This window comes from Bison bison, unplaced genomic scaffold (assembly GCF_000754665.1).
Source record: "Bison bison bison isolate TAMUID 2011002044 unplaced genomic scaffold, Bison_UMD1.0 scf7180017864480, whole genome shotgun sequence".
NCBI classification, from domain to species: Eukaryota; Metazoa; Chordata; class Mammalia; order Artiodactyla; family Bovidae; genus Bison; species Bison bison.
Genome location: NW_011495040.1, coordinates 3,348,057 through 3,375,134, shown reverse-complemented (window position 1 = coordinate 3,375,134; position 27,078 = coordinate 3,348,057). Strand labels below are relative to the sequence as shown.

Genomic DNA, 27,078 nt, shown 5'->3' with positions numbered 1-27,078 from the left:
GAATCCCAGGGACGGGGGAGCCTGGTGGGCTGCCGTCTATGGGGTTGCACAGAGTCGGACACGACTGAAGCGACTTAGCAGCAGCAGTATGGAAGACTCACAGAAGCAGCACATCCCACTGCAAGGAAAAGGTTTTTGGAAAAAGAGAAAAAAATATTATCATACATATTAACAGTGATTTCAATGAAGCTTTGTGAATGGATCATTCCATTATCATCCCTTAGTGCAAGGCTTCCTATTTTGGCTGTGCCTCATAACTTGTGGCCTTTGGCAGTGAAAATGCAGACCGCCAAGGAATTCCCAACGCAAGGCTTTTTGAAATAGTGGATTCTGACCCGTTAAGAGTCATGAAATCAATTGTCTTGATAAGCATAAACCAAATAATAAGCACTACGTAGTTTTTTGCAAAACTTTTGAGAATTATAAATTTTACATGTATACAGGGTTATACTAATTTCTTACTGGTTGTCAGAAAAAAGTAGGAAAGAGTGTCCTCTGGGAAGTGACATTTGCTTACTGGGATACTGTTCATCTTCAAGCTTCTCTGGGGGTAGCGGGGGAGGTGAGGGGCATCAAGCTGTTCATTAGAGGGTGCATTTTTCAGTCTTTATTTTGCCATGACAAAAACCCAGTATTTTACATCTTTGGTGCTCATGCTTCCCTGTTTTGGTGGAAAGGAGTGGAAAATGCATTTTGCCATGCTGCAAATTTCCAATAGTTATGTACAGATGTGAGAGTTGAACCATAAAGAAGGCTGAGTGCCAAAGAATTGATGCTTTGGAACTGTGGTGCTGGAGAAAACTTTTGAAGAGTCTGTTGGACAGCAATGAGATTAAACCAGTCAATCCTAAAGGAAATCAACCCTGAATATACATTGGAAGGATTGATGCTGAAGCTGAAGCTCCATTACTTTGGCCACCTGATGTGAAGAGTCAACTCACTGGAAAAGACCCTGATGTTGGGAAAGATTGAAGGCAGGAGGAGAAGGGGGTGGCAGAAGATAAAATGTTTAGATAGCATCACTGACTCAACAGACATGAGTTTAAGTAAGCTCCAGGAGATACTGAAGGACAGGGAAGCCTGTTGTGCTGCAGTGTATGGGGTTGCAAAGAGTCAACACAACTTAGTGACTGAACAACAAATACAACAAATAGTCTCTCAGTTACCTGGATGCCTAAAGAAATACACTGATTTTTAAGATAACTGTACTAAGAGTTCTAAGCACACTAAATTTAACTTTTCTCGATGACTCATAACTTAGTCATCAAGGCTAAATTTTGTTCAGTACACGTGACCCTTATCTGCCACGTTTAAGAGGGAGGATATTTAATAACGTCTTTCCTAGTGGCTCAGATGGTAAAGAATCTGCCTGCAACACAGGAGACCCAGGTTTGATCCCTGGGTCGGGAAGATGCCCTGAAGAAGGGAACGGGTACCCATGCCAGTATTCTTGCCTGAAAAACCCCATGGACGAAGGAGCCTGGAGGGCCCCAATCTATGGAGTCGGAAGACTGAGCGACTAACAATCAATCAGTACTTTATAACGGGCTTCCCAGGTGGCACTAGTGGTAAAGACTCCGCCTGTCAATGCAGGAGATGTAAGAGACGCAGTTTTGATCCCTGAGTTTGGAAGATCCCCTGGTTGAGGGTATAGCAACCCACACAAGTAATCTTGCCTGGAGAATCCCATGGACAGAGAAGCCTGGCGGGTTACAGTCCCTGGGGTCAAAAAGAGCTGGGCATGACTGAAGCAACTTAGCATGCATGCACATACAACAGATTAGTGACCAGAGACATAGTAATACGTCTTTGGTTATTGTTGTTCTGTTGCTAAGTCATGTCCAACTGTTTGTGACCCCATGAACTGCAGCACACCAGGCTTCTGTGTCCATCATTATCTCCCCAAGTTTGCTTTTGTTATCCAAACATTATTCACTGGAGACATTTCAATATTCACTTACATAGCAAATTGCAGGCCAGTTTGTTAGTTTCTGCAAAAACTCCCAGGTCAATGAGACAAAATAAGGGAGCATCCAGGGAACTCATCGTGAAGAAAGTTTTCTCAGGAGCACACAGATGCGGATTCAGTAGGTCTGGGCTGAGGTCTGAAATTCTGCATTTCTAAAAGCTCTCAGGTGATGCTGCTGCTCTTATTTACTTGCTAAACTGTGTCCGACTCTTTGCCACCCCATGGACTGTAGCCCGCCAGGCTCCGTCCATGGGATTTTGCAAGCAAGAAAACTGGGAGTGGTTGCCATTTCCTCCTGCAGGGGAACTTCCGGATTCAGGGATTGAACTCATGTCTCCTGCACTGGCTCCTTCTTTACCGCTGAGCCAGCAGGGAAAGCTGCACTTTGAATCTAGAGAAACCCCAAATGCTGCAGGGATAGGTGGCAATGCCAGGCTTCATCTATACCTCCTGGACCTCCTAGCTCCAGATGCTACTGGGTGTGGGATTCATCAGAAAATATCTGATGAGAATGAGTCTTTCTCTCTCAGAAAATACAAAAGCAGCACAAAAGATTCTGGGTCTCTACCACCTCAGGGTGTCATGGAGGAAGACAGACAATGCGTCCTCTGTTCCTCCTTGGCAAAGCTGGGTGTAGACACCCTCCCCCACCAGCAGCTGTTTCTGGGTGCATCTTCCCACTGTCTGCTTGGTCAGGGGGTCCCAGGCACCCACAGGATGAGCATGAGGGGCAGGAACCTATAATTATCAACCCAATCCCCCTTCTCTAGAAGTTGGGGACGGTGCCCAGCCAACACCTCCTCTCACACTGCTGGTAGCAACAGGAAAAGGATGAGATGGTGGCAAAGATATTTTCTTAAACTGTTTACATGCAGACCCTCAGCAGAGGCAGACAGCAATGCTCTCTCACCTCCATGCTCCCTCCCTCCCTCCTGCCTCTGGCACCTGTCACATTTATACAGACTGGTTCCACAAAACACTTTTCAAATGTGCATTTCTTTAATTTTGAAAAATATACACAGGAGAAGCCATGTGTTTTACATAGGAATACACACATTAACAAAGCATTTCTTATAGTTTCCCAAAACTCTATTATATGTCTGAAATTTATAAATTAAATATATCAGAACCTTTTAAGTTAAAATGAGATCCCTGAAACTACCAGATACGCTCGACTTTTTCTCAAAATCAAATGAACAGAGAATGTGAATATGGTTCGTGTTAAATAAGGTTTATTGTTAGCTTTATTGCCTATAGTCTATAAGATGCAACTTTATTGTGCCTTTGCAAACAGAATACATTTCTTAAAAAAAAAAATGATCAAAATTTTCCATACATATAGCTCTATATGATAGATTACAGTGCAACACTATTGTTACATAATTATAGAAATACTATAGAACCCAAGAGCACAGGGTAAGCAAAAGAAATGCAATCCTGAGCCATCTGAAAAAGATGATCTGATGAATCTTTTTAAGTGTAGGTTTAGAAAACATGGAGGAGGGGAAAAAAATACATGCACACTGCAGTCAGGAGCAAAATACATTAAATACCTGTTCAGCGAGACACAGGTGGGGGCAAATGGTGAACTTCAGACACATGCACACTCACTCATTCTCCCGTTTCTTCTCCTGCTACCCTCCCATCCCCGACACATTCACTCCCACCCCTTCCCAAAAGAAAAACATCAGGCACTAAGTCCTAGTGAACCCCACATCTGCCTTGCTGGAGAACATTAAGTGACTGCTAAAATAAGAGTGTAGGTCATCACCCATAACATCAAACAAAGCATGTGCTATAAGCCAATTCCAGCTGTTTCTGCCTCTTTGGAAGTAAATGAAGCATATGCTCACTACAGTTTAAAACTGTAGAGGGAAATGTCTTGAAAACGACACAGTTTTCTCTCCGTATGTCTTGAAGTAAAATCAACAGCAGAAAAACCTGCCCTAAAACTAATTGCCTCATCTGCAATTAAAATACATTTGTCATTCTATTTTTGGTATCTATTCCATTCTCCTTCAATAAGCACAGTTTGTGAAGTTTGTACCTGTTTATGGTAAACACCACTGTGCCGCAAAACGCCTGCCCTCACTGGACGGCCTTACAAAGCACCAAATCTTCTGCGTGTTCTTTGCTAATAACATTCCCTCAAGACCACAGCATTCTAGTGTTCCCAAAGATGATGCAAGTAGAGATAAGTAATGAAAGGTATTTGGTTTGTGTCTTCACCTTACACAGCCTAGTGATGAAGTTAACCAAACATGCCTCCATGCCTTCCCTGAAATTAACCTGAGTCAGCTGACTAAGCAGACTGGCCAGCCTGTCAATCCACTTAATCAGAGATTGAGCTGGAAAACCGGAGGGTTAATGTCTACCAGCAGCTTGCCTTGTGCAGATAAACCAAGAGTTCTTGGTTTTTGCAAAATCTACTGTCCCAGAGGGTGAAATCACCGAGGTGGAAAATAACTCACAGCATACAATATACTGAACTTAAACTGCATAACCCGTGGGACTACTTGGAGAGAAAAAAAAGGATCTTCATTCCCCACATAATGAGATGTGGGTTTTAGTGTGTCCGTATACATCAGCTGCTACAGAAAAATCAGTAAGATTTGCTTCATCACTTTCTTAGGTTCAATCAAATGCTCATACACTCACAAGATACTCATACACCCTATGAATATGAGGTGGCTCTTCTCTTCAAAATTTTAAAAATCAAGAGGCACCAATACCCGTTCATTTATGTATTAGAAGTATCATAAAATCACCACTAAAATGACAGAAATGGCATCAGTGATGACTGCACAAAGGAGAAAAAAGATCAAAAGACAACTTTTGCCACCGCACTTGAGTGTGTACTTGAAAGCACAGTGGCTCTAAATCAGAATGTAAGGATCTGATAAGGTTTTATTGGTTTAGCATAGTTCCATGGCCTCTGTCGGAGCCTGGGAAATGGAAATAGTTTCCAAGAGATTTAAGAAATCACTCAGATTCTGTTTTAAATGCACACTGTTATCATTAATCTGACTGTAAAAACCTTGGCTCTATCACAACCTTTTTCAAGAGAAAGCAGAGTGCAATGACTGCACTGACAGTCTCAGTGACGACCTGGTCCTGACACCATTGGGGAAGGTGTTTCTAGAGTTGAAAGGGCAGCATGCTGCATTTCCTTATCTTTGGTTAAGCTCTGGTCTCTTCAAATCCACCTCTTTCCTTCACATTTAGTCACCAGTGAATTTTAAGTCCGTATGTTTAATTATAGAAGGACACAAGACATCATTTGCATGTTAAATTATCAGATCAACAGTTTCAAATTTTTGGCCCTAACCCTGCCCAGTGGGAACCACAAGGACCCTGCATGGGCAAATGCAAAATCAGATGCTTCCATTAAAGCATATTCTAAAGTTTCACGAGCTGCACAGCAAACTGTCAATGGGGCTGCCAACACTGCGAGAGGGACAAAGCAGAGCTTTTTCTGGCTTCTCTTCTTGAAAGGGGCCTAAGCCAGCTGCTGTGGGGTCTGGCTGTCAAAAACACAAACCACTGGCCTCCAGAGCAATGTCAGTAATGTAGGAACCTTACACAAAGCCTCAATATTGTGTGGGTGTTCGAGGTGGAAAGGTGAGAATAAGTTGTAACTAAAACTAAATCTGGCCTAGTGAGCAAAAGGTAAAAAAATAAAAAAAATAAAAAAGACACTCTGGGTTTAACTGAAAGAAAAAAGATAAATCACTTTTACATCCTCGGCCCAAGTGTTGCCTGGAGTTCTCTACCTTCTCCTGGAGTCCGAGGAGCTACTCTCCGCTCTCTTCCTTCACTGCTTTACCAGACAGAGGGTTCCAACAGGAGAGCTGTGGAGTTGAGCCGGAAGTTGGCCAAAGCAGGAAGTCGAGCAAAGCGAGCACTGAGCAGGCCAATCAAGTCCTGGCTCAGCCCCGCAGCATACAGTAACAACCCTCACCGTCAGCCTGACCACACACAGCAACCAAGCAGTCCCCTTCATTTACAAACAGATCCCAGCTCTCCCTGGTAAACATTTCAGGATGAACCATCCAGGCTGGTATATATGACAGCAAATGCTGCCAGTTTCCAATAACTGAGCACCAAATCCGGTATCACCCTCCTCCCCGCCCGCGCAAACGAAGTCAGTCTGCAGTTTAAAATGTGAAGCGTCACGTTTCTCTTTGCTTCCGTGTCGTCTCCTTTCTTCATTTTCTCGTGGAAGTTTTCCTATATTGATAGTCAGTTCTGAGTCAGATGATATAGAGTTGCAAAGTATTTGGTGATTTCCATATGACATTCTCAAAATGAAGTAACTTCATGGGTTTAAGTCAGAATTGCGTCCACAGACGTCTTTTCCTTGTAGTTCATCATACAGAGAAAGACTCTCACGCATGGCTATTTCCGGACAGTGCATTAAATGAAGATACCTCACAAGAGAAACGATCATTATCTGTATCCATCAGAATAATATACAGATTCACAGTCAATGAGATGATACGTTTTGCAGAAGAGAGGCATTGAACAGGATGCTATTCAAATACAAAAAAAACAGCAATAAACATTCTGTGCTACAGAAAATTTGCTAACTTCTAACTTTAAGGACTGAAAGTGATGAGTCTGATAACTGCATCTGAGGACTGGAACATGCTTCTTCCCTTCCAGATACACAATGTTTGATGCTGGTGCACATGTATATATATATGTACACACACATGCACAACACTGTGTCTGCAATGATATACAAATGCAATATACACAGCCAAGTCCTGAAGGCAGATTTCAGAGAAGAGGGCTACCAAGACCAAGAGAGCAAATGTCAACTTAACACTTCTAACATTAAAATTCTGTTTTATTGAACACACTCTTAAAACAAGCATCTCTTGGCAATAAAAGCAAAGAAACAACAGTACTGCTTCCACTGTGTTCTAGTGGAAGACTGGTCACGCCGACCTGCTAATAAATTCATTATGGAATTTTGCAACAGGCAGCCTGCTGGGGCCACCAGCAGAGCTCAGGTGCAGGTCTGCTGACTTCTCAGTGAGAGCTGGAGCAGAGGAAAATATCAGAAAGCAAATTCGCAATTTATCACAGCTTTCTTCCTTAAGCAAAACAAAAACAAAACCCTGCAGATGAGTTTCATAACCACAATTCAGTTTATCAAACTTTTTTTCTGAAGGATTTTCATTGAATTATGTTACATAACAGGAAATAAAACTTCTTCACAAACATTCTCAAGGCTTACAGTTATCAGGAGAATGACAAAAGTAAAAGCAGGAGAACTATTAAACACATGGCAGGAAGGTAAATTTCTGTTTCTGCTCTTAAAAAGTAAAAAAATCACCATATAATTAAGTACAAAAACCTGCATTGAATGACAACTGCTGGTGTATTTACTTGATCAGAAATGAAGACCAAGAATATAATAAAGCCCTATGATAATATCCAACTGGAGCACTCCCCACTGTGTACACACTAATGTTGGCAAAGTTTCTGGAGCGTTAGCTTATAGAAACATGGGAGTCCTTGGTTAGCTGCATTAAATGGAACGTTCTCTTCTGAAATGCACCCTCGATTCAGTTTCACTTACAAATTGCAAACTAACGTTATTTCTTCAGAAAAATATTTGTTTGGCATCTCCTGGACTTTGTTCCATTGGACAATATGGACATTTTAATCTAAAGACAAGAAAGAAAACATTGAATCAAGAAACAGGATCAGCACTGAGCATTCAATTTTTATCTAGTTACAGAGTATCTTGTAACAATCACACTCACAGATATGCTTGTTTGTGCACATAACTGTGCTCTCCCTGAATAGAACAGCCATGCTTTGAAGAGTTAAAAATAAACACCATCCAAACCAGACCCTAAATTGCAAGGCTCTTCTTCAGTGGCAATCAGTGAAAAGTATTTTGAAAACAAAGACAACTGTTGTGAAAATTGCTTTTGGGGTTTCAGAAGCAAATTCAATTTTTTTTTTCCTCCAAGGTTTAGCTTGCACCTATCTCAGAATGACTTTCAGATGTACTGGTGTCACAATCCACATACGTGCAGCAAAACTGATGCCAGCTGCTAGGCCTACACGGCACGCAGCCAACCCAGAGTGGCCTACATGCCCGTGGTGGCACACGACATGCTGTGGTGGCATCAGAAACCAGCATGGTCTGAACCAAGTTGCCATCCACCTGCACTCGGCTGCTGAGAAGGACACAAACAGCTTCAGGGCCTTTTCTTCAAAGAAAAGGCTTCACTGTAAAGGGTCTGAAATGAACTCCAATGAGAAATTCTTTAGCTGCCTATGCTAGAAATAGAGTTTCGAAACTGTTTTTTTTAATCTAATTAATAAATTCTTGAACAAATTTCTCAGTCTTTAGATTGAGAAAAGATCACATACCACACACTAAATAAGTAAATCTATATATTTCTAAACTCTAGCTATGTTTACTTATCCTTATTATTTATTGTCCCAACAAGTTCCACATATATATATTACTAACATTTAAAAAGTCAAGACACTTACTTGCTACCATTAAACATTTTATTCAGGGCATCTCTTGATATAATATGACCACAGACCAATTTCATGGGTGGATTGTTATCTGTTGTTTGCTGACGAAGAATAGGACAGGCAAATATTGAGTGATACCAGCACTTTTTACCAAGGTCCACTTCAATCTGTTTTTAAAAAGGTAAAGGACTCAAGTTATATTTCAGGAAACCATCCACATGCCAGTATGCACTCTGCAGCAAAGAACATTCATCAAACCTGCTCATACGAAGGTAACTTTTTACAGCACCCTTCTAAACTAACTCAAAGATGGACAGTCTTAGGGACTCAAAGTATTACCTCATCATTCTAAATCAACCTTCAAAATTATTTATAACACGATATAGCAAACCAAATTCTAATGCCTGAAAGCAAAGGTCAAAGGCAAGGCAATACTCTGGAAGTCAAACACTCTTAACACTCTGAAACGTTTCCTTGGAAAGCCCCTTCCAGGCCTGGATCACCCTGGAGAGCCAGGGCAGAAAGTACACACTTCTCAGATTTACAAGTGCTGGCAGTCAACTTTCTGCTGAGTCCAGTCAACTCTCTGCTGAGTCCCTCTTCAAGACTGCCCTCACCTGAAGGACTCATCAAGATGTACGAAAGAGACACCAAGGGACTTCCCTGGCAGTCCAGTGTTTAGAGCTCATGCCTCCACTGCCAGGGCAGGGGTTTGATCCTTGGTCAGTGAACTAAGATCCCACACGCTGCATGGCATGGCCAAATAAATAAACTCACCAGAAATGCTGATGGTTTTCACAACACACTGATACAATTCAGTGTGCTAATTCATTAAAGGCAGACTAAATATTGCTTATTGCTGTGTGGGCTTTAGATCTGGGTTTCCCGTGTTTTGTATGCAACTTCCAGAGAAACCACCTGAAACAAGGGCTTCAAACTAAATTTCAGCCGGAGAGTTCACACCCCATCCATCTGCGCCCACAGCACTCTACCGGCTCGCTCTCTCTGCAGTGAGCAGAACAAAAGCTATGAGATCACCGTAGCATAGTGGTTAGCATGGGACAGAGGCTTCATAAACAGCAGTTCTTTCTGTTTTCTCTTCTTCTAAATCTCAAATGGCTATCAACAGAAAAGTCTATATTGCCCAGATTCTTCCAAGAAAGTTGGCAGAGTGTAACAATGATCCCGAGATAAAATAACCAGATCATTCTCCCCAACCCCCAACTGCTTTATTTTGACACACAGGCGCCAGGTGAATTCAGATTTCGGTGCGCTCTGTTCTAGGGTGCAAGCGCCAGACACTGACAATACAACTGGGAAAGTGCCAGGTTCTCGGAGGCACCTGCCTCAGCAAAGCGAGGGGAGGCTCGAGTTCTTCTCACTCATTTCAACGAGCAGCTGCCACGCGGGGCACTGCTTGTGTCCTGACCACACTCAGGACTGGGCGTGCACCTGTGCCTTTCATCAGAACTGGTCTCTGAGAAGTGGGGCAACCAACTGACAGTTATCAGCTGGAATTACAAGGGAACTGCAGATAAACCTGCACACAGAGGTGGTAGGAGAAAAGCGAAAAGCTAAATACATATTTTTGGCCTTTGGGATCCGTGACCAGGTCAGGCAGGAATGAGAATTCCTGTCAAAGATCCAGTGCCTACTGTCAGAGGCCTGGTGGAAAAACACAAACACACAAACACACACACACACACACACACACACGATGACCTATGTTATGCTTCCATGTCATAACTCCTATGGCAACAAAACCTAACTACCTACTGTGTGTTCCATATTATTCTAAGCATTCCTCTGTTATCTCTATCTAGCCTTTAACAGCCCCATAAAGAGAAGGATGGTCCCATTTTAGAGATGGACAAACTACCACTCTGAGGAGAGAGAGAGCTGGCAAGTGACTAGAGTAGATGCTGACCTTCCAGACACCCTGAAAGGTAGTACAGGGTGGAGCACAGGAGTGAGGCACTCTGTGCTCCAGGAAAACTGGTGCAACACGTCTTCAGATAGTCAAGTATTTTCAGAAACTGATATTCTGAGCCCAATCCTTGCATCTCCTCATATCTATCTAAGGTGCTGTCTCCTAGGCTGTGGTCCTCATTCTGTCTCCAATAAAACTTAACTCACAACTCTCATACATTTTTTTTGAAGTCGACAGCACTTAGAACACCACTCATGCCTCAGTATATCCACCCTTCCCCCTTCTGACTTATTCCTTCACTAGCTGTCGCTGCTGCTATAAATCAAAATGGTAAGAAAACTCCAATGCCTCCAAAATGTACCTATGGCTCAGATAGTAAAGAATCTGCCTGCAATACAGGAGACTAGGATTCGAACTCTGGGTGGGGAAGATCCCCCAGAGAAGGGAATGGCAACCCTCTCCAGTATTCTTGCCTGGAGAATTCCATAGACAGAGGAGCTTGGCAGGCTACAGTCCACGGAGTCACAAAGAGTCAGACACGACTGAGTGGCTAACACTACTACCTACCCTGCTTTTACTGTTTAATCATGTCTCCGTACAGATAAAAGAATCCCTGTCAAATGGCTACAATAAAATTTCCTGATTAAAAGGCAAAATAAGCATTTAAAATCCATCGCATCCACGTTCTTCTCTTGATGGGAGAGGTAATAACCAATAGGAAATGGCACTCACAGGTAATTCATCTTTCTGGTTCCAAACGCCAGTACACTGCCTCTGTTCGATCACAGCTTTGATGTTAATTAAAGCTGGCAGCGCCACACAACCTGCTGAGAAACTGGAGGGCAGAAAAGGAAATGTTAAAGCCAGACCAGGTGGCAGAAAGCTTGGTCCCAAGCAACACCAATTCCTCCAGCCTGCATGCTGTGTGCAGAGGGTCCCATTGGATTCTAGGTATGATAAAGCCATCTGTTTTGCTCAAGTAGTGTGTGCGCACATACATGTGTGCACATGTCCACACATGCACATTCTTTTTTTTCTTTCAAGCGTAGGAGAAGGAGAGTGGATTTCTTTGCCAGGCAAAGGGGAAACAGCAGGCTAGTGCCTCAGGAACTGTGGCCCCCCACACAGAATTCTTAGCATTAATGACACTCTGAAACGTTTCCTTGCACAGCCCCTTCCAGACCTGGATCACCCTGGAGAGCCAGGGCAGAAAGTACACACTTCTCAGATTTACAAGTGCTGGCGGTCAACTTTCTGCTGAGTCCAGTCAACTCTCTGCTGAGTCCCTCTTCAAGACTGCCCTCACCTGAAGGAAGCGACCTGACCAGGGTCACACTCTAAGACAGCTCCGCCTGATCACACAGAAGTTGTCCCAACTGGGATGACCCTACCGGCCACTGCAGCTCCAGAGTGCCGCAGGGGTGGGCTGAGGCCTCTGGTGACAGAGTTCAGAGTTCAGCCTGATCCTGCTGCTCTCGCTCCCTGCAGCCGGTGATCCCAGTAAACCTCCTGCACGTCTGTCTCCCCCCACTTCAAGTCTGTCCCAGGGAACCTGACCCTGCAGCCCCACAGCATGTTAAAGTGAACTGCACTGTCTCCTACGTAGGACTCTGACCCCTGTGAACACAGGCTGCCCCGATTCATCTCTGTGTCCCACACAATGCCTGGACAGAGCAGGGATTCAAAACACTAGAGGAATCAAACGAATCGAAGAGCTGCAAGAGTCAGTTCTTGAAACAGGTTCTTAAACCTTTTGATCTCAGGAATGCTTTACAGGCTGAAACATTAAGGATCTCAAAGGGTGTTTGGTTTTGTGGGTTCCATCATTATTTATTGTATTACAAAGTAAAACTGGGAAATGTTTAAAATTTAAATGTTGAAAATAATAAATATATTACATGTGATAGATAACACTCTCACAAAAAATAACTATATTTTCCAAGCCAAAAATAACCTTGTGAGAAGAGCAGCACTGTTCTCTGTTTTTGCATATCTTTCTAACCTCCAGTTTAACAGAAGACAACTGGATTCTTATACCCTCCTCTGCATTGTCTGTTGCAATGTATTCTTTCCATTGAAGTGGAAAAAAAATCCAGTCTCACACAGATATGTAGCACTTTAATTGCCTTTTCATATAATTGTGGATCTTCTTCTTTAATGTCTCACTGAAACACCACAAAGTAGCAGTCTGTTAAAAAGGTAAGCTGCAAAGTGGAATCTGAATCCTTGCTGTTACGTCGAGTATTTTTTGTACTCTGCTCTACTAAAACCCAGTGGTCTTGAACTCTGAATGAATCCTTGACTCATGCGTGATTTTGTAAGATCATACTGCTCTTCTAAGAGCTAGCACGTTTTATTATACATCGAAAAATTAAAATTATTATCACCACCAATTTCATCAGAAATGTCTTTAAGCACTGGGAAGCTGTCAAGCTCACAGTGCTGGGTTCAAGTTTCCCCAAATTTCTATTTTAGCTTAAAAATTCCATCACTGTGGCAAAAGACACCACCAGTTGCTTTCCCTGACACGAGAGGCCTACTTCATTCATCTGAATAGATGTCTGCCAAAAGGCTGAGTATGAGTAACTGTAGTGTTTCAGTGGATTTTCAAGTAAAAACTGTGTTCCAGGAAAAAGCAACTAGTCCTTTAGCTCATAATTCAAACATGGAGTTTACTGAACCCACCATGTGAACAAAGTGGGAAAGGCTCTCAGAGACCCCCAAAGGATCACAGACTCAAAGGATCACACTCTGCTAACTGCTCCTCTAAAACTGTCGCCAAGTGTGATGATCTCCTGAAATACCAACTATACTCTTCTTGAGAAAGACAAACGTTCTCTCAGCTTTAAACATCAAGAACCAGACCACAAATTAAGCAGAACTGATCAATGTGATGAACGTTTCAAAAAGAGACAGGACACGTATATACAATAGAATAGTACTCAGCTATTAAAAAGCACAAAATTGTGCTATCTGCAGAGACATGGATGGACCTAAAGACTGTCACACAGAGTGAATTAAGTACGTCAGAAAAACAAATATTGTATATATAATGTATGATATATATAATGTATATTATTTATATATATATAATTTATAACATATATTATATATGTAATTATATATAATATATACTATGTATATAACGTACACATGTGGAATCTAGAAAAATGGTAGAGATGAGCTTATCTGCAAAGTATTTCCAAATAAGAGTCACAGGTGTAGAGACCAAACTTACGGATAAGGGGGATAAGGGGGGAAGGGGGGGATGGGATGGACTGGGATCAACATATACATGCTACTACGTAAAAACAGTTAACAAACGAGAACCAACTATAGCGCACAGCGAACCCTCAAAAATAAACAAAAACTAGACGGGACAGTGTGCATACCTGACACTGAGCGGGGACTCCACGGAGAGCCCCAGGAGGGCACAGGCATCCCGGGTGAAGATGTCACAGATGTCAGCCCACTGGTTTGCGTCAAGCAGGTGAACATACGGTGAGTTCTCAATCCCTTGTCTCAGGTACACGAGGCTCCCCATCAAGACCTGAATGTCTAAACAGAAGCAGCAGCAATTTGGAGGTGTGGATGCTCACACTTGAAACAGGAGTTTGCAAGTTATACACTGAAAAAGGCAAGAATTTCCCCAGTGGACACAGCATAAAAATAACTTATTAACAATGTCTTTTAAAATTCTGGTCCTTAAGCTTGCTGTCTTTTAAAGAAGCAGCGCAGAGGAAAACAAGAAAAGGAAAGCACTAAATATTGAATGTATAATTATTTTATTCTTACAGCACAGTGTGATTACCATTATCTGGAGGAGTAACCACTGTGTCGTAAGTGGGGCCATTACCATCTTTGGCTGTGAAACCAGCCAGCCCCACACTGATCCCTGGGGCTCAGTGCTGCCACCCTGGTGCGCCTTCAGACGTCTGGCTGTGTGACAACAGCAGCACAGGAGGTGGCGGGGCGAGTGGTGGAGCAAGAACACACCTTATTTCCTCTTAGTTTAACAGCATCCTCCAAAATGTAAGGTTTCTTTCTGGCTTTTCAATTAAGAGACTTTCTGTTTTTAAGCCTTGCCGCATGGCTTGTAGAATCTTAGTTTCCCAACTAGGATTGAACCTGGGGCCCTTGGCAGTGAGAGCACAGAGTCCTAACCACTGGACTTTCGGGGAATTCCCTCAATCAAGAGGCTTTAGTATTTTACTTCTGTTCTAGAGCCAGTCAAGAGCTTTTTAATTAAGTGATTATCATCTACAATTGTTTCAGTTTCTTAGCAAATACATGTTACATCTACTTAAGACAAACAAATTCCAGTGGCAGCTTTAGCCCTGTTTCAACCATTAAAACCCTCAGACTCTAGACTCACCTTTTTGATGATTTAGAGCAAATGGCTGAAAATTTTTAGCATACTGCAATGCCTCTCGCTGATTTGTAGTTCCACCCATTAACAAGCTAATAAAATAGAGTCTGTGTAGCTTAAATTCCAAGGAGCTGTTTTGGGCTATGAGCATTTCTCGGTTTGATACTGCCCATCTGAAGAAAAAGCAAAAAATGATTCAACAGTAATAAAAAGCACAGGCATGTATGTTAAAAGTGGTTTGAAACCTAACAACAGAAGTGTGTTTAGTCTGCCATCTTGTGGAAGTTGGTGGTAACATCAACCCTTAGGACCAGAGGCTTTGTAAAGAAAATAAACTATACCAAAAGATGCTCTGCAGCCAGTGAAAGAAAAACATTAAATTAGATGACAATTACTATTTAATAAGGTTTTACATCAAGACAAGATCGATTCTGACATATTTGGAACTGTACAAGGCCACACATTGAAGCCGACGTCACTCATGAGATTCACTACCGGCTGCCTAGATCCACTACTCGTCCTGTTAAAACTGTTATGTTTATAAATGTATCAGAAGATTCTGAAGGAGAATCATCTATGTTTAAATTTTCAATGAAAAGGAAACCCAAAAAAGAGGGGATATGTGTATACATATAGTTGGTTCACTTTGCTGAACAGCAGAAACTAACACGACATTGCACTGCTGCAAGATTCTGTGCTACTTGCTTTTAGATTAAAAATAGTAAACATAGGTATTTACCCTCAAGATGCTTTTGATCTAATCAGGCAGATAAAGCTATAAAAATACCATGTAGTGTGTTCAGTGCCAGAAAGGTCTGTACCAACACTGCTAATAAGAGAAGGAACAATATAGCAGTTCTGAATGATCCAAAGTTCAGTGACATCAGCCTCTGTAGTACAAAAAGTTGGAATTACTATCTTGAGCCGGGACTACCAGTTAAAGGTGAGCGCTAAAGCAGAAAAGTCTATCAGCCAGCTGTTAAAATCAAATTTGCAAGCAAGTGGTAAGAAACACTGCTTTATTTCTCTAAACATATTGACATGTAGAAGATGTCAAGTATCACATTCTTCTCTAATCTGATCTTCAGTTAGACATTCCCCATTTAACCCAATTCACCAAGGACCCTCAGAATCTAAACTGAGCTACTCTACTATTGAGTTGGCCAATATGTTTGTTCGGGTGTTTCCATTAAGATGCTACGGAAATCTCAAATGAACTTATGGGTCAACCCAATACGAGAGTAAAATGTTTCAAGTTACTTGTAATGAATCAGTTGACTGGCATTAGACTTCACAGACAGCACTTTCACTGGATCCTGTATGTGTGCTTGTTGCTCAGTCACGTCCGACTCTCTTCGACCTACTGGACTATAGCCCTCCAGACTCCTCTGTCCATGGGATTTCCCAGGTAAGAATACTGGAGTGAGTAGCCATCCCTTTCTCCAGAGCATCTTCCCCACCCAGGGATGGAACCCAGGTCTCCTGCATTGCAGGAAGATTCTTTACGTCTGAGCCACCAGAGAAGCCCTCACTGGATCCTATCCTTCCCCAAAGGACTGCAAATCCATATATCAATACTCTAATCAATCTGCTGATGCAGCCGCATCTTAGAGTCTAATCATGAAGCTCCTCTGACCTCAAAATCAAAGTAATTTTTAAAAATAGTAATCACTTGGATCTTGGAAATATTTACTTAAATTTAAGTAAGCCTTGGATCCTTAACTGGCACTAAGGTTAATGCAGTCCAATTGTAACACCAAGGCAGATTCTTAACCACCAGACCACCAGGGAAGTCCCCAGAATGGCAAGGTTTTATGGGTTTTTGTTTGTTTTTACAGTCTTCAATCCAAAGTAGAAGTAAATACTCCATCATTTAAACCACAAGCAGCTTTCTGTTCCTAGTGCAACTTACATTAAAAGGTGTTGAAGCAACTTCAACTTGGTTTTTACATTCATAGGACTTTAATATTTATTTATTTGGCTGTACCGGATCTTAGTTGTGGCATGCAGGATCTTTAGTTGCTGGATGTGGGATCAAGTGCCCTGACCAGGGATTGAACCCAGGTCCCTTGCACTGGAAGCATGGAATATTAGCCACTGCACCACCAGGGAAGTCCCCATAGGACTTTTCAATATGCCTCATACCACAGCTTCCTGTAAGTCTAGCTCTCATCCCAGCTTTCCCTTGCTGTCATCATTTTCAAATCATCCTCAATGCATTCAATTTCACCTCTAGTAATTCATCTTTGTTGTCCAAGCCTGTCTTTCAATGATCCCTTTCTGTAATATGTCACGTGGGCTTATTACCAGGAGGTGAGGAGGCAATAGAGCCACACACTTGCTGTCTGAGGGTGAACTGAGTAACAGATATGCTGTGACCAAGCACCAAGAGACTAAAGAGCAGTGACGTGACTGGCCGTGACCATGCTGCACATCTGTTATTTATGTTGTGATCCACGACTGAAAAGCTGGCAGAGAAGTTTGTATTTTATGTACCTACTCGCAATATACCATGGTGACTGAAATCTGAACTGTGTTGCTGAGGAACTGGTGTTATCTCACTAAACTGTGAAATTTGGGCATACTGGGAATTGTGCAGTGAGAATTGCCCATAGGTTCGGTAGAGAAAAGAAACAGGAGAGGAAAAAAAATAAGGATTTCGGAGGCAAGAGGTTACTTTATAAAGACAAAGATGGCCCAGAGTGGTACAAAGAACAAAGAAGTTTGAGGAACCGGGTCTACCACCACTGAGGTCTCTGCCCCATCCATTCTTCTTTCTGGGAGGAGGGGAGGCTGAAAACCCAGAGGGCAGGTTATGCAACATAGGGAAGGAGAAAACACAGTGGCGGGCCAATAGGGTGAGCTGGAGGCATTTGTGATGTGGTGTGAAGAATCAAAGGAGGAAATTAAGAGGGCTGCTGAGAACAGAATGGAGGTGGAGAGAAGTGCACGCCAAGAAAAACATGCAAACATATTCAGACAACCTGATGCAGCAACCTGCATCACCATCAGCAGCACCGTGTTTAGGTGGAGCAGAGCTGGTCTGGCAAGAACACTTGTTCCTTCCATGAAATGAGGAGCCACGGTCCCTTCTCCCAGTGTAGGGAGCAGTTGTATTTTTACAAAAGTACAATGGAACAAACTGAGTAGCTGAGAACAGAACTGAAAAATTCAAGGCCCAGGCTCAAGTACTACATTTTCTGTAAGTTTCCTAATAATCTCTTCATCCACTGAACTCTAGATGTTTTTTATTCGAACCTCTCACAATCCACTTAGGAGGATGGTCTCTTAAGGCGGGAGTTCTGCCTTGCTCAGCTCGGCACCCCCTACTTTGAAGGGGCACAAGATAGAGCAGGTCAGTAGAGCCATATGTCGTTGTTAGTTGCTAAGTCATGTCCGGCTCTTTGCGACCCATGGACTATAGCCTGCCAGGCTCCTCTGTCCATGGGATTTCCCAGGCAAGACTACTGGAGTGGGTTGCCATTTCCTTCTCCAAACATGCATGGATTTAAATGCTGGCTCCGTGGTGTGAATCGTGGTGATCTGTTACTTAATGCACTCACATCCGTTTCCTTACTATAAAATGGGGGCAACTCATAGTGTTATGAGCATTAAATGATGGGGCAGGTTAAAGCAGTGAGCCCAGAGACTGGCACAAATCGACAATCATCAGCTACTTAATATGTGTTTACTGAATAGATAAGCGTAATATTCTCTAAAATCATTAATTAAAAAGTGACAATCTAAAAGTTACCTGGGCACTTCTATATAATACTCAGTGTTACTTTGATTTTTCTAAAAACAACTCTCTGGGAATCAGCATGTATCAGCTAACTCCCTTCAAAAATTTTTGAAGTTTTCTCCACTAGAAGTTCACACTGAATATGTGGGTGTTTGATTCACTGAGCATGAGTAAGGGGTAGAAGGGAGTCACCACCTTAATTAACCTGAAAATCATCAAATCCAAAAACAATGAAGCACATGAAACTACAAGAGCACAAAACTACAATCGGCACCAAAAACTACTTGTCCACACAGCTCCGGAGACACACGACGAAAGACAAAAAAACAGTTAATAAAGGAATGGGGTGCTGTATTCTGGTTCATGGTACTTCTGGCAGAAGATTTCTGATCTTTCATTTTTTAAAACACTAATACCCACTACACTATAACCAGTTCCCTGGTGGCTCAGATGGTAAAGAATCTGCCTGCAACGCAGGAGACTGGGGTTTGATCCCTGGGTCAGGAAGACCCCCGGGAAAAGGGAATGGCTACCCACTCCGGTATTCTTTCCAGGAGAATTCTATGGACAGAGGAGCGCAAAGAGTCGGACACGACTGAGCGACTAACGTTAACACACAAATACACACACGCACGCACACTATGAGCAGCAAGGTAAATGTCAACATTCAGGTAAATTATTAGCTTTACTGTAGTTTCTAAAAAAAAAAAAAATCTGCTTCCAAATCTCCCAGTGTTCACCACAAGAGCACCGCCCGCTGTGGAACCATTCCGGGTTTAGAGAAACACTGCAAACCAAACAAATGACACCCAGTAAGGTCACCTATGTCACAGTTCTGGTTCACTGTAGCGCTAATAAGGAGACCTTCTGGGCCTCGTTCATAAAAAGACCCCAAAACAACACCACTTAATTAGGTGATGAAGTCAGAGGCAACCCACGTCCACACAATTATACAGAAACGGGAAGTGTTCGTTATCTTCACTGTCAGGCCTCCAAAGGGACTTGGCCCATTGTTCGTTCCATGTTTAGCATTTCCTTATTATTCCAAAAATAATTAAAACAAGATTCCACCTTCAAGCTAGCTGTTCTTTTCCAGGATTAACTGACAGCACTGGTCTGCTTCCCTCTCTCCTCCCACCATCCTGCCGGCCTGGGTTGGTTTCTGTTTCTGGTTGGTGTTGTTCAGCTGCTAAGTTGTCTCTGACTCTTTCCAACTCCAGGGGCTGCAGCATGCCAGGCTTCCTTGTCCCTCACTATCTCCCTGAGTTTGCTCACACTCATGTCCACTGAGCCAGTGATGCCATCCAACCATCTCATCCTCCTGCCCTCAATCTTTCCCAGCATCAGAGTCTTTTCCAATGAAAAATGCCTCTTGCCAGTTCCTACGGCACATTCCACTACGATCTTTCACAGCATTTTTTTTTCCTTTTGAGCTTTTTATTTTGTACTGGGGTAGAGCTAATTAACAATGCTGTGATAGTTTCAGATGAACAGTGAAAGGAATCAGCCATACATACACATGTATCCATTCTCCCCCAAATCTCCTCCCATCCAGGCTGCCACATAACATTGAGCAGAGTTCCATGTGCTGTACAATAGGTCGTTGTTGGTTATCCATTTTAAATATAGCAGTGCGTACACGTCCATCCCAAACTCACTAACTATCCCTCCCCTTCAGCAACTGTAAGTTCATTCTCTAAGTCTCACAGCATTTTTTAAAAGGTTCAAAAATATCTTCTTTTTCTATCTATGTTGGGGCTATCTTCCTGGGGGTAAAAGCAGAAGGTCAGGGAAATGAGTGGCAGGCGTTACTCCACAGGGGTAGACTTGGCTGAATGTTACTGGTGACCAAAATCAAGGGCTTAAAAAATTCAGAGATTGGAAAAAAACAAAGTTCAGCCCAAAACAGTGAGGAACCCTATCATTTTGCTTTAGGATAGCTAAACATTTCATTTCTGAGGTTACCGGCAAATGGTAACTCCTCAGATATGAGTTGAATCCATCACTGGAACTAACTAACATTTCACTCATCTCAGAGCTGGTGTGAATCTCTGTCCTTCTTATATGCTATTTAAGAAACCACACAAAGGGCAGTGATTCACATTTGAACCTCTTTAAACCACCACATTCACACTTAACTTTTACATGAGGGTCTTAGTCACGCAGAGTGTGGTGGGCATGCCTAACAGATGTCATGTGTGGCCAGCATGTTGGACAGTACAGTTCTACAGACGGGTGATTTTTTTAATAAAGTACATATTTAAGTATGTACTTTATTTATTTAAGTATTTATTTATGACATTGCCTTATTTAATGCTAATTTCCCACCACAAAACCAAGTGTTTGATAAGCCTAAATTAATAACACATCAGCATTGTATAAGAACAAATTCCAGAGTCTCCCTTAGCTCCCCTCCTGGCCTAGTTCAGCTCCTTATCCTTTTTAAACACTTCCTCTCAGGGATATTTTATTTCAATTTTCCCTTCTTTTGAAAAGAAAATTCTCAGTTTCTCTGTAGTCATGGTTTGCCCACTTGTTTCCAATAATCCTCAAGTCCTTGGCGACGATGCATCCAGATAAGAGATGGCCATGTCTCTTCTTCCTCCTGAGAAGCACTGACTGTCCTTGCAACTTCATGCAAACTTTGGCCAGACAACAGAAAATGATGTCCTCACACCAGATTTTTTTTTTTTCCCCTTTTGGCCTTTACATTCCATTGACCTTTCTTCTGTCCTGTCTTCTTTCCACTGGGCACCTCTTTCCATTTTCAATTATCTTCTTTTTAACAGAGTTGCTCTTTTTCCACTGGATTCAATGCATGGACACAGTGAGTTAAAACTGTATCTCATTCCTCAACTTACCTCTTTGGCCCATTCAGAATTAAAAAGAGCCAGCACTCAGACGATAAAGAATCCACCTGCAATGCAGGGACCCGGGTTCCATCTCTGGGTTGGGAAGATCCCCTGGAGAGGGGAATGGCTACCTCTAGGATTCCTGCGTGAGAACTCCCATGGACAGAGCAGTCTGGCAGGCTGCAGTCCATGAGGGTGGAAAGAGTCGGAGGTGACTGAGCAACTAAGCATGCACACACCACTCAACAAAACCAAAAACGAAGAAAACAAAACCAAAAATGCTCAAACTGAGGGGAGACAAACCCAACTTGTTGAAACCTTGATCCCTTTTCTCCAGTGGTACAGGCAACACCTATGAGAGCCTTTATTCTGTGGGTCTATGTGGCTATTAAAAGTACCCGAGTCAGCAAGACTGCCACCTGCAGGTAGACGAAACTAATAACAAAACAGACACCAGAAACAGCTTAATCACGGTCACTCTCTTTTCTAGTAGTAGTCAAGGCTCTGTGACCAGACATCCTTGCTGGCTTTTCTAAAACTTTTCTAAAACCTCCATTTTCTAAAACTTTTCTCTGCTTATAAACAGTGTTTTAGTCACTGATACCACAATTTCTCTAACTCCAGCAAGTAATTTCTTCACTTCAAAACCACTGTTCACACACACCGCCAAGAAACCACAATGGCAAGCTCACCTCATACCCCACTGTGGCTTTTACTTCCAGCCTCACCTAATTGCTAAGCTTAGAGATGGAGTCCTCTCATATTTCAGAGCTTGCCTGTACTGTTCATGGCCTGTTCAATCTAAAACCTTGCAGTGGTCTAGACTAATGAAATACTCTTTCTTCTGTGAAAAAATTCTAGAACATCCCTCTGTATTATAATCATTCAATTAGTTTTTGTTTCCTTATGGCATTCCCCTGAAGCTTAGCAAATAGAACTTCAAATTCCTCTAAACAAGTGCTATGAGGCCCCTGGGCCTGCTTTGGGTGTTCGAGGAAAAAGAAATTGAGTTTCCAAGTATGCAAGGTTGAAAGTCAAATTCTAGACCGTGGCAAATCCACCAAGGCAATATTTAGGAAGGCAACCATCTGGCTTCCTCTCAAGATAGCACTTTCAAAATGTCAGCAACTGGTACATGTCTACAAGGACAGTTTCTATTTTTCTAATTTTCTCCATCTCGTCATATTAAGTTACTGTTATTCTCCCATCAACTCTAGTTATTTTTGACTTTGCTTCTATCTGCCACATGAAGGAGGAGGTCATGTTTGTTCCAAGTTCTTCTTCAAATTATTCCATCATTTATTGAATGCCTACAATGAAATAAGCACTCTGCGAGGTGCCAAGAGGAACTCAAAAAATAGGGTAATCTGAGTGAGGAGAAAAATCTGCACACAAACTCAGAAATACAGGGGCAGGAACAAAAGAGTATGCAGGATCCTGACTGTATGTATAATTAGTTGTTCTTCTGTCGCTTCTCTCTGCCATATCATCCTTCTTTACCACCTTCTTTCCATTGTCTTTTACTGGTTGCAATTAATAGCTGACAACACTCACCAGACTTCCTTCTCATCTAGTCCTCCCATCTAGTCAACTCCAGCCATATTAACCTTTCTTGCTGGCCTCTGTCTCAACTGCCAGGCTGCCTGAAGGAACTGTTGCAGTCTCTCACCTTCTTCTTCCTCTCCTGGGTGCTTCCACGATGCTTCCGGGTACAAAGAGAAGATGCCACACGTGAAATATGAAAGATTCTCTCCAGTGTTTCTGAACCAGAATCTTGGAAATTCATGTCCCACATTTTTAAATTTTTGATTCAAGCTGAGTACGTGGGTGCTTGCCCACGTGGGAGCTATGTGCTTAGTGGCTCAGTTGTGTCTGACTCTTTGCAGTCCTATGGACCATAACCCACCAGGCTCCTCTGTCCATGGGATTTTCCAGGCAAGAATACCGTAGTGGGTTGCCATTTCCTCCTCCAGGGATCTTCTTGGCCCATGGATCGAACCTGTGTCTCATGCGTCTCATGCGTCTCCTGCACTGGCAGGCTGATTCTTTACCACTGAGCCACCTGGGCAGTCCCAAACTTGCCCATAAAAGATGTTGAGTAAATACCTGCTTTGCATCCACCAATAACTGGCAAGAACTGGAAAAGTTTGAGTTTCTGTAACGGATATTTGTATTAAACAAACACTTTCCAAACTTATCGGTCTCCCACATTTGGAGGCGGATTCTTTACCATCTGAGCCACCAAGGAAACCCCTATAATTCCACAGATCTCCAATTCTGTGAGTTTTATTTAGTAGGTGTTATTGGGGGTGAAAGGAGAGAAGGATTCTTTGGTTAATTATGCACGGGAAACACGGATTTCACAGAGTTAAATGAGTTTCTTTATCGTAGAACTGCAGATGGCCCATCTAGTATGCGAAAGTAAATCTTTTAGAGGAGAGTACTAGAGACTACCACATGAAGCTTTCCTCAATTAACCTTCTGACTCCATATCCTTTTTTTCCCATGGAGCACCTTCCAGGCTTAATTCCTCCTCGGTAAACTGAGTACTTACTTCATAGGGTTATTATGAGGACTGATAAGTTAATACATACAAACCGCTTAGAACAACGTGAGGCATATATTAATAGTAAGCACTCCAAGAGAGGTAACTGTAATTATCACTACATCCCACATGCAGATATTTAACGTGGCACTATTCCCAGAAAAATGTAACAAGAACATTTTTATTGTATAGTTGGCCCTCAGCACCAAGGTTGCAGAACCTCAAATACAAAGGGCCAAAAGTAACAAGCCATTTTACATAAAGGACTTGAGCCATCTGTGAGTTTTGGTATCCACAGAGGTTTCTGGAACCAATGTCCCATGGATACTAAGAGACAACTGCAGAGAAATTTCCACTGTTACTGCCAGGCAGATGGAATGAGTCCTTCCTTTGCCTGAGAGGCACTGCTTAAGGCTACAAATAACAAAAGACATTTACAGAAATAACTGATACATATAATATCGTTATCAGTAAGAAACTTGAGATCTTACAGGAAAAATACACAGTTAAAAGAGTCTTATGAATTTTCTTCAGTCTAAAAGGAAAAAACCTTGAGTAGTTTGAGGGCTAAGGCAGTCCAAATACTTAGTACAGTCTCTGATACATAGTAATAAGCACTCAATAAAAGTCTGATGAAAAATCTGAGAAATTAATAGATAAATGAATATTACCTCAATTAACAACTTACATATCATTTCTAAATCACTATAGAACAACTGAGAAACCCATCACACTTTTATATTTAGGCTCCCTCACTCTCCTTTAGAGTTTAATCATTTAGGTGGAATATGAAAGTAGAGACAAGAGTGACTGCCATATTTTAGAGGGTGTTTGAGGCATTTGATTAAATTTCATCTTATAAGGGTGTGTCACAATAAAACCTGCTAAAAAATCCATTATAAAAATAAACTAAAAAGTGATATGCATAGTACACAGTGGTGCTGGGTGACATTTATATCTTTAAAGAATGAAAATAAATGAGCTACCTGATATTTATAAATTATACAGAAATTTGTAATTTATAAATTTACATAGGACTCTATCTCTGTCAGGGCTTCCCTGATAGCTCAGGGAAAGTTGATAAAGAATCCATCTGCAACGCAGGAGACCTCAGTTCGATTCCTAGGTTGGGAAGATCTGCTGGAGAAGGGATCCACTACCCACTCCAGTATTCTTGGGCTTTCCTTGTGGCTCAGCTGGTAAAGAATCTGCCTGCAATGAGGGAGACCTGGGTTCGATCCCTGGGTTGGGAAGATCCCCTGGAGAAGGGAAAGGCTACCCACTCCAGTATTTTGGCCTGGAGAATTTCATGAACAGTATAGTCCATGGGTTCGAAAAGAGTTGGACACGACTGAGTGACTTTTACTATCTCTGTCTGTTCATCTAGGCTGGTTTTAGAACTTTCAGAATTTCCTAAGAACTGAGAAATGATGAGAAACAGAAAAAACTAAGCTATGAAGATTTAAATGGGTTAATAGAAGGGAAAAAGATGTATTTTATAAAACTCATCAAGGATCTTCCCAACTGTATTTCCGCCCTGAAACAATGAGCTCGGAGAAGGCAATGGCAACCCACTCCAGTACTCTTGCCTGGAAAATCCCATGGAGGGAGGAGCCTGGTAGGCTGCAGTCCATGGGGTCGCTACGAGTAGGGCACAACTGAGCGACTTCACTTTCACTTTTCACTTTCATTCATTGGAGAAGGAAATGGCAACCCACTCCAGTGTTCTTGCCTGGAGGATCCCAGGGACGGGGGTAACCCTAGTGGGCTGCCATCTATGGGGTCACACAGAGTCGGACACGACTGAAGTGACTTAGCAGCAACAATGCACTCATGTATTTCCGGTTTTAAAATCCTACGATTCTAAGGCTGTGCCCTCACAACAATATCACTGCTTCTATTACCCAGATTCTTTCTGTTACTTTGTAGCTTTCCTTTCTTCCTTTTTAAAACAAATAACGTGATTATTATCACATTAAAAAATTCTAGGACAGGGGTCAGCAAACCATGGCCACAGGCCAAACAGGACTTGCTGTCTATTTCATATGCCACATGGCCAAGGTGGGTTTTGTTGTTTGTTTGTTTTTTTACCTTTTTAAAAGGTTATAAAATGAAATAAAGAAAAACATGCAACAGAGACCATACATGGCTTGCAAAGCCTAAAATACTTATCTGGCTCTTTATGAAAAACTTTCCTTGACCCTGTTCTAGTATGATACTTAACACAGCTAACCCAGTAATTTCATAGAATTCACATCAATGACAAGTTCACAATGAACTATTTTATGATGGTAATTAGAGTAAAACTCCGCAACATTTGTTCTCTTCATGTATACCAAACCCCACACATTCTGCAAGTTCAAATATCAAATTCAGATGCCCTGAACAACAGTACTTCAGTTATAAAGCTAGTCTGGCTACAAGAAACCCTCTTCTCTCATGGGAATTCAGACCAACTGATAAGTGAAATGAGTGTTAACTATATTCTCAAATTGCATATCCCCCAAATGCACTCGACTAAAAGAAATAAAATAATTCTCCCTTGATTACTCTGAAGTCTACCCCACATGAGATTAAGAGAGAGAGATCTCAAAATCTTCAACGTGTTTTCTAATTCCGTTTTCTTACAGAGTTCTCACAAAGTATTCAAAGGAAAACAAACTCAGTAACTCACTCCAGAGCAGGTCTCAAAACTCGGACTTTCAATGCTTCTAATATTCGATTTAACTCCACAAACGGTTCTTTCTGGCTTGGGTCTACAGAAAGACCAGATTCCTGAAAAAAAATCAAAAGAACTTTTGTTAGCAAAAGTCAGAGTAAAGAGATACGGTAAAAGCATATTCTACATTATAAAATGTGAGGTAAATAATTAAAGATAGTTTCTTTTTAACATATACTTCTCTGGCAGAGACTGAGGACTAAGCCTCAGTATCCCTCTTCCTCCTCCTATGATAGTAGTAAACCCCATATTTTAGCTGGGCACGTAAGCATATGGAATAAAGCTGGGCTTTGCAAAATGTAAGTTCTGGCCAATGAAACACAAACATATGTCTTTGTCCCTTCCAGGAATACAAAAAGGTCAAGCTGGGGTTCTGGCTTCCCTGGACCATGAGGACAGGGGTCACCTTAGAAACAGCAGAGCTAAACGGAGCTGAGATCCC

General features: G+C 42.0%; 1 protein-coding gene across 2 annotated transcripts in view; it reads right to left on the bottom strand.

Moving 5' to 3' along the window:
- Positions 1 to 2,949: 2,949 nt before the first annotated feature.
- The window catches only part of RMND5A (required for meiotic nuclear division 5 homolog A (S. cerevisiae)), a 60,416-nt gene continuing 36,287 nt past the window's right edge, over positions 2,950 to 27,078 (bottom strand). The window contains exons 4-10 of one of the 2 annotated variants that reach the window (XM_010862231.1): positions 26,592 to 26,692; positions 14,785 to 14,951; positions 13,802 to 13,967; positions 11,142 to 11,244; positions 8,492 to 8,646; positions 7,560 to 7,647; positions 2,950 to 6,501 (exon numbers count right to left, since the gene is read on the bottom strand). In XM_010862231.1, coding sequence (XP_010860533.1) covers positions 7,584 to 7,647; positions 8,492 to 8,646; positions 11,142 to 11,244; positions 13,802 to 13,967; positions 14,785 to 14,951; positions 26,592 to 26,692 — 756 coding nt within the window. In that variant the 3' untranslated portion in view covers positions 2,950 to 6,501; positions 7,560 to 7,583. Of the gene's footprint in view, positions 7,648 to 8,491; positions 8,647 to 11,141; positions 11,245 to 13,801; positions 13,968 to 14,784; positions 14,952 to 26,591; positions 26,693 to 27,078 lie in introns of both variants that reach the window. The other variant, XM_010862230.1, reaches the window with a different exon arrangement.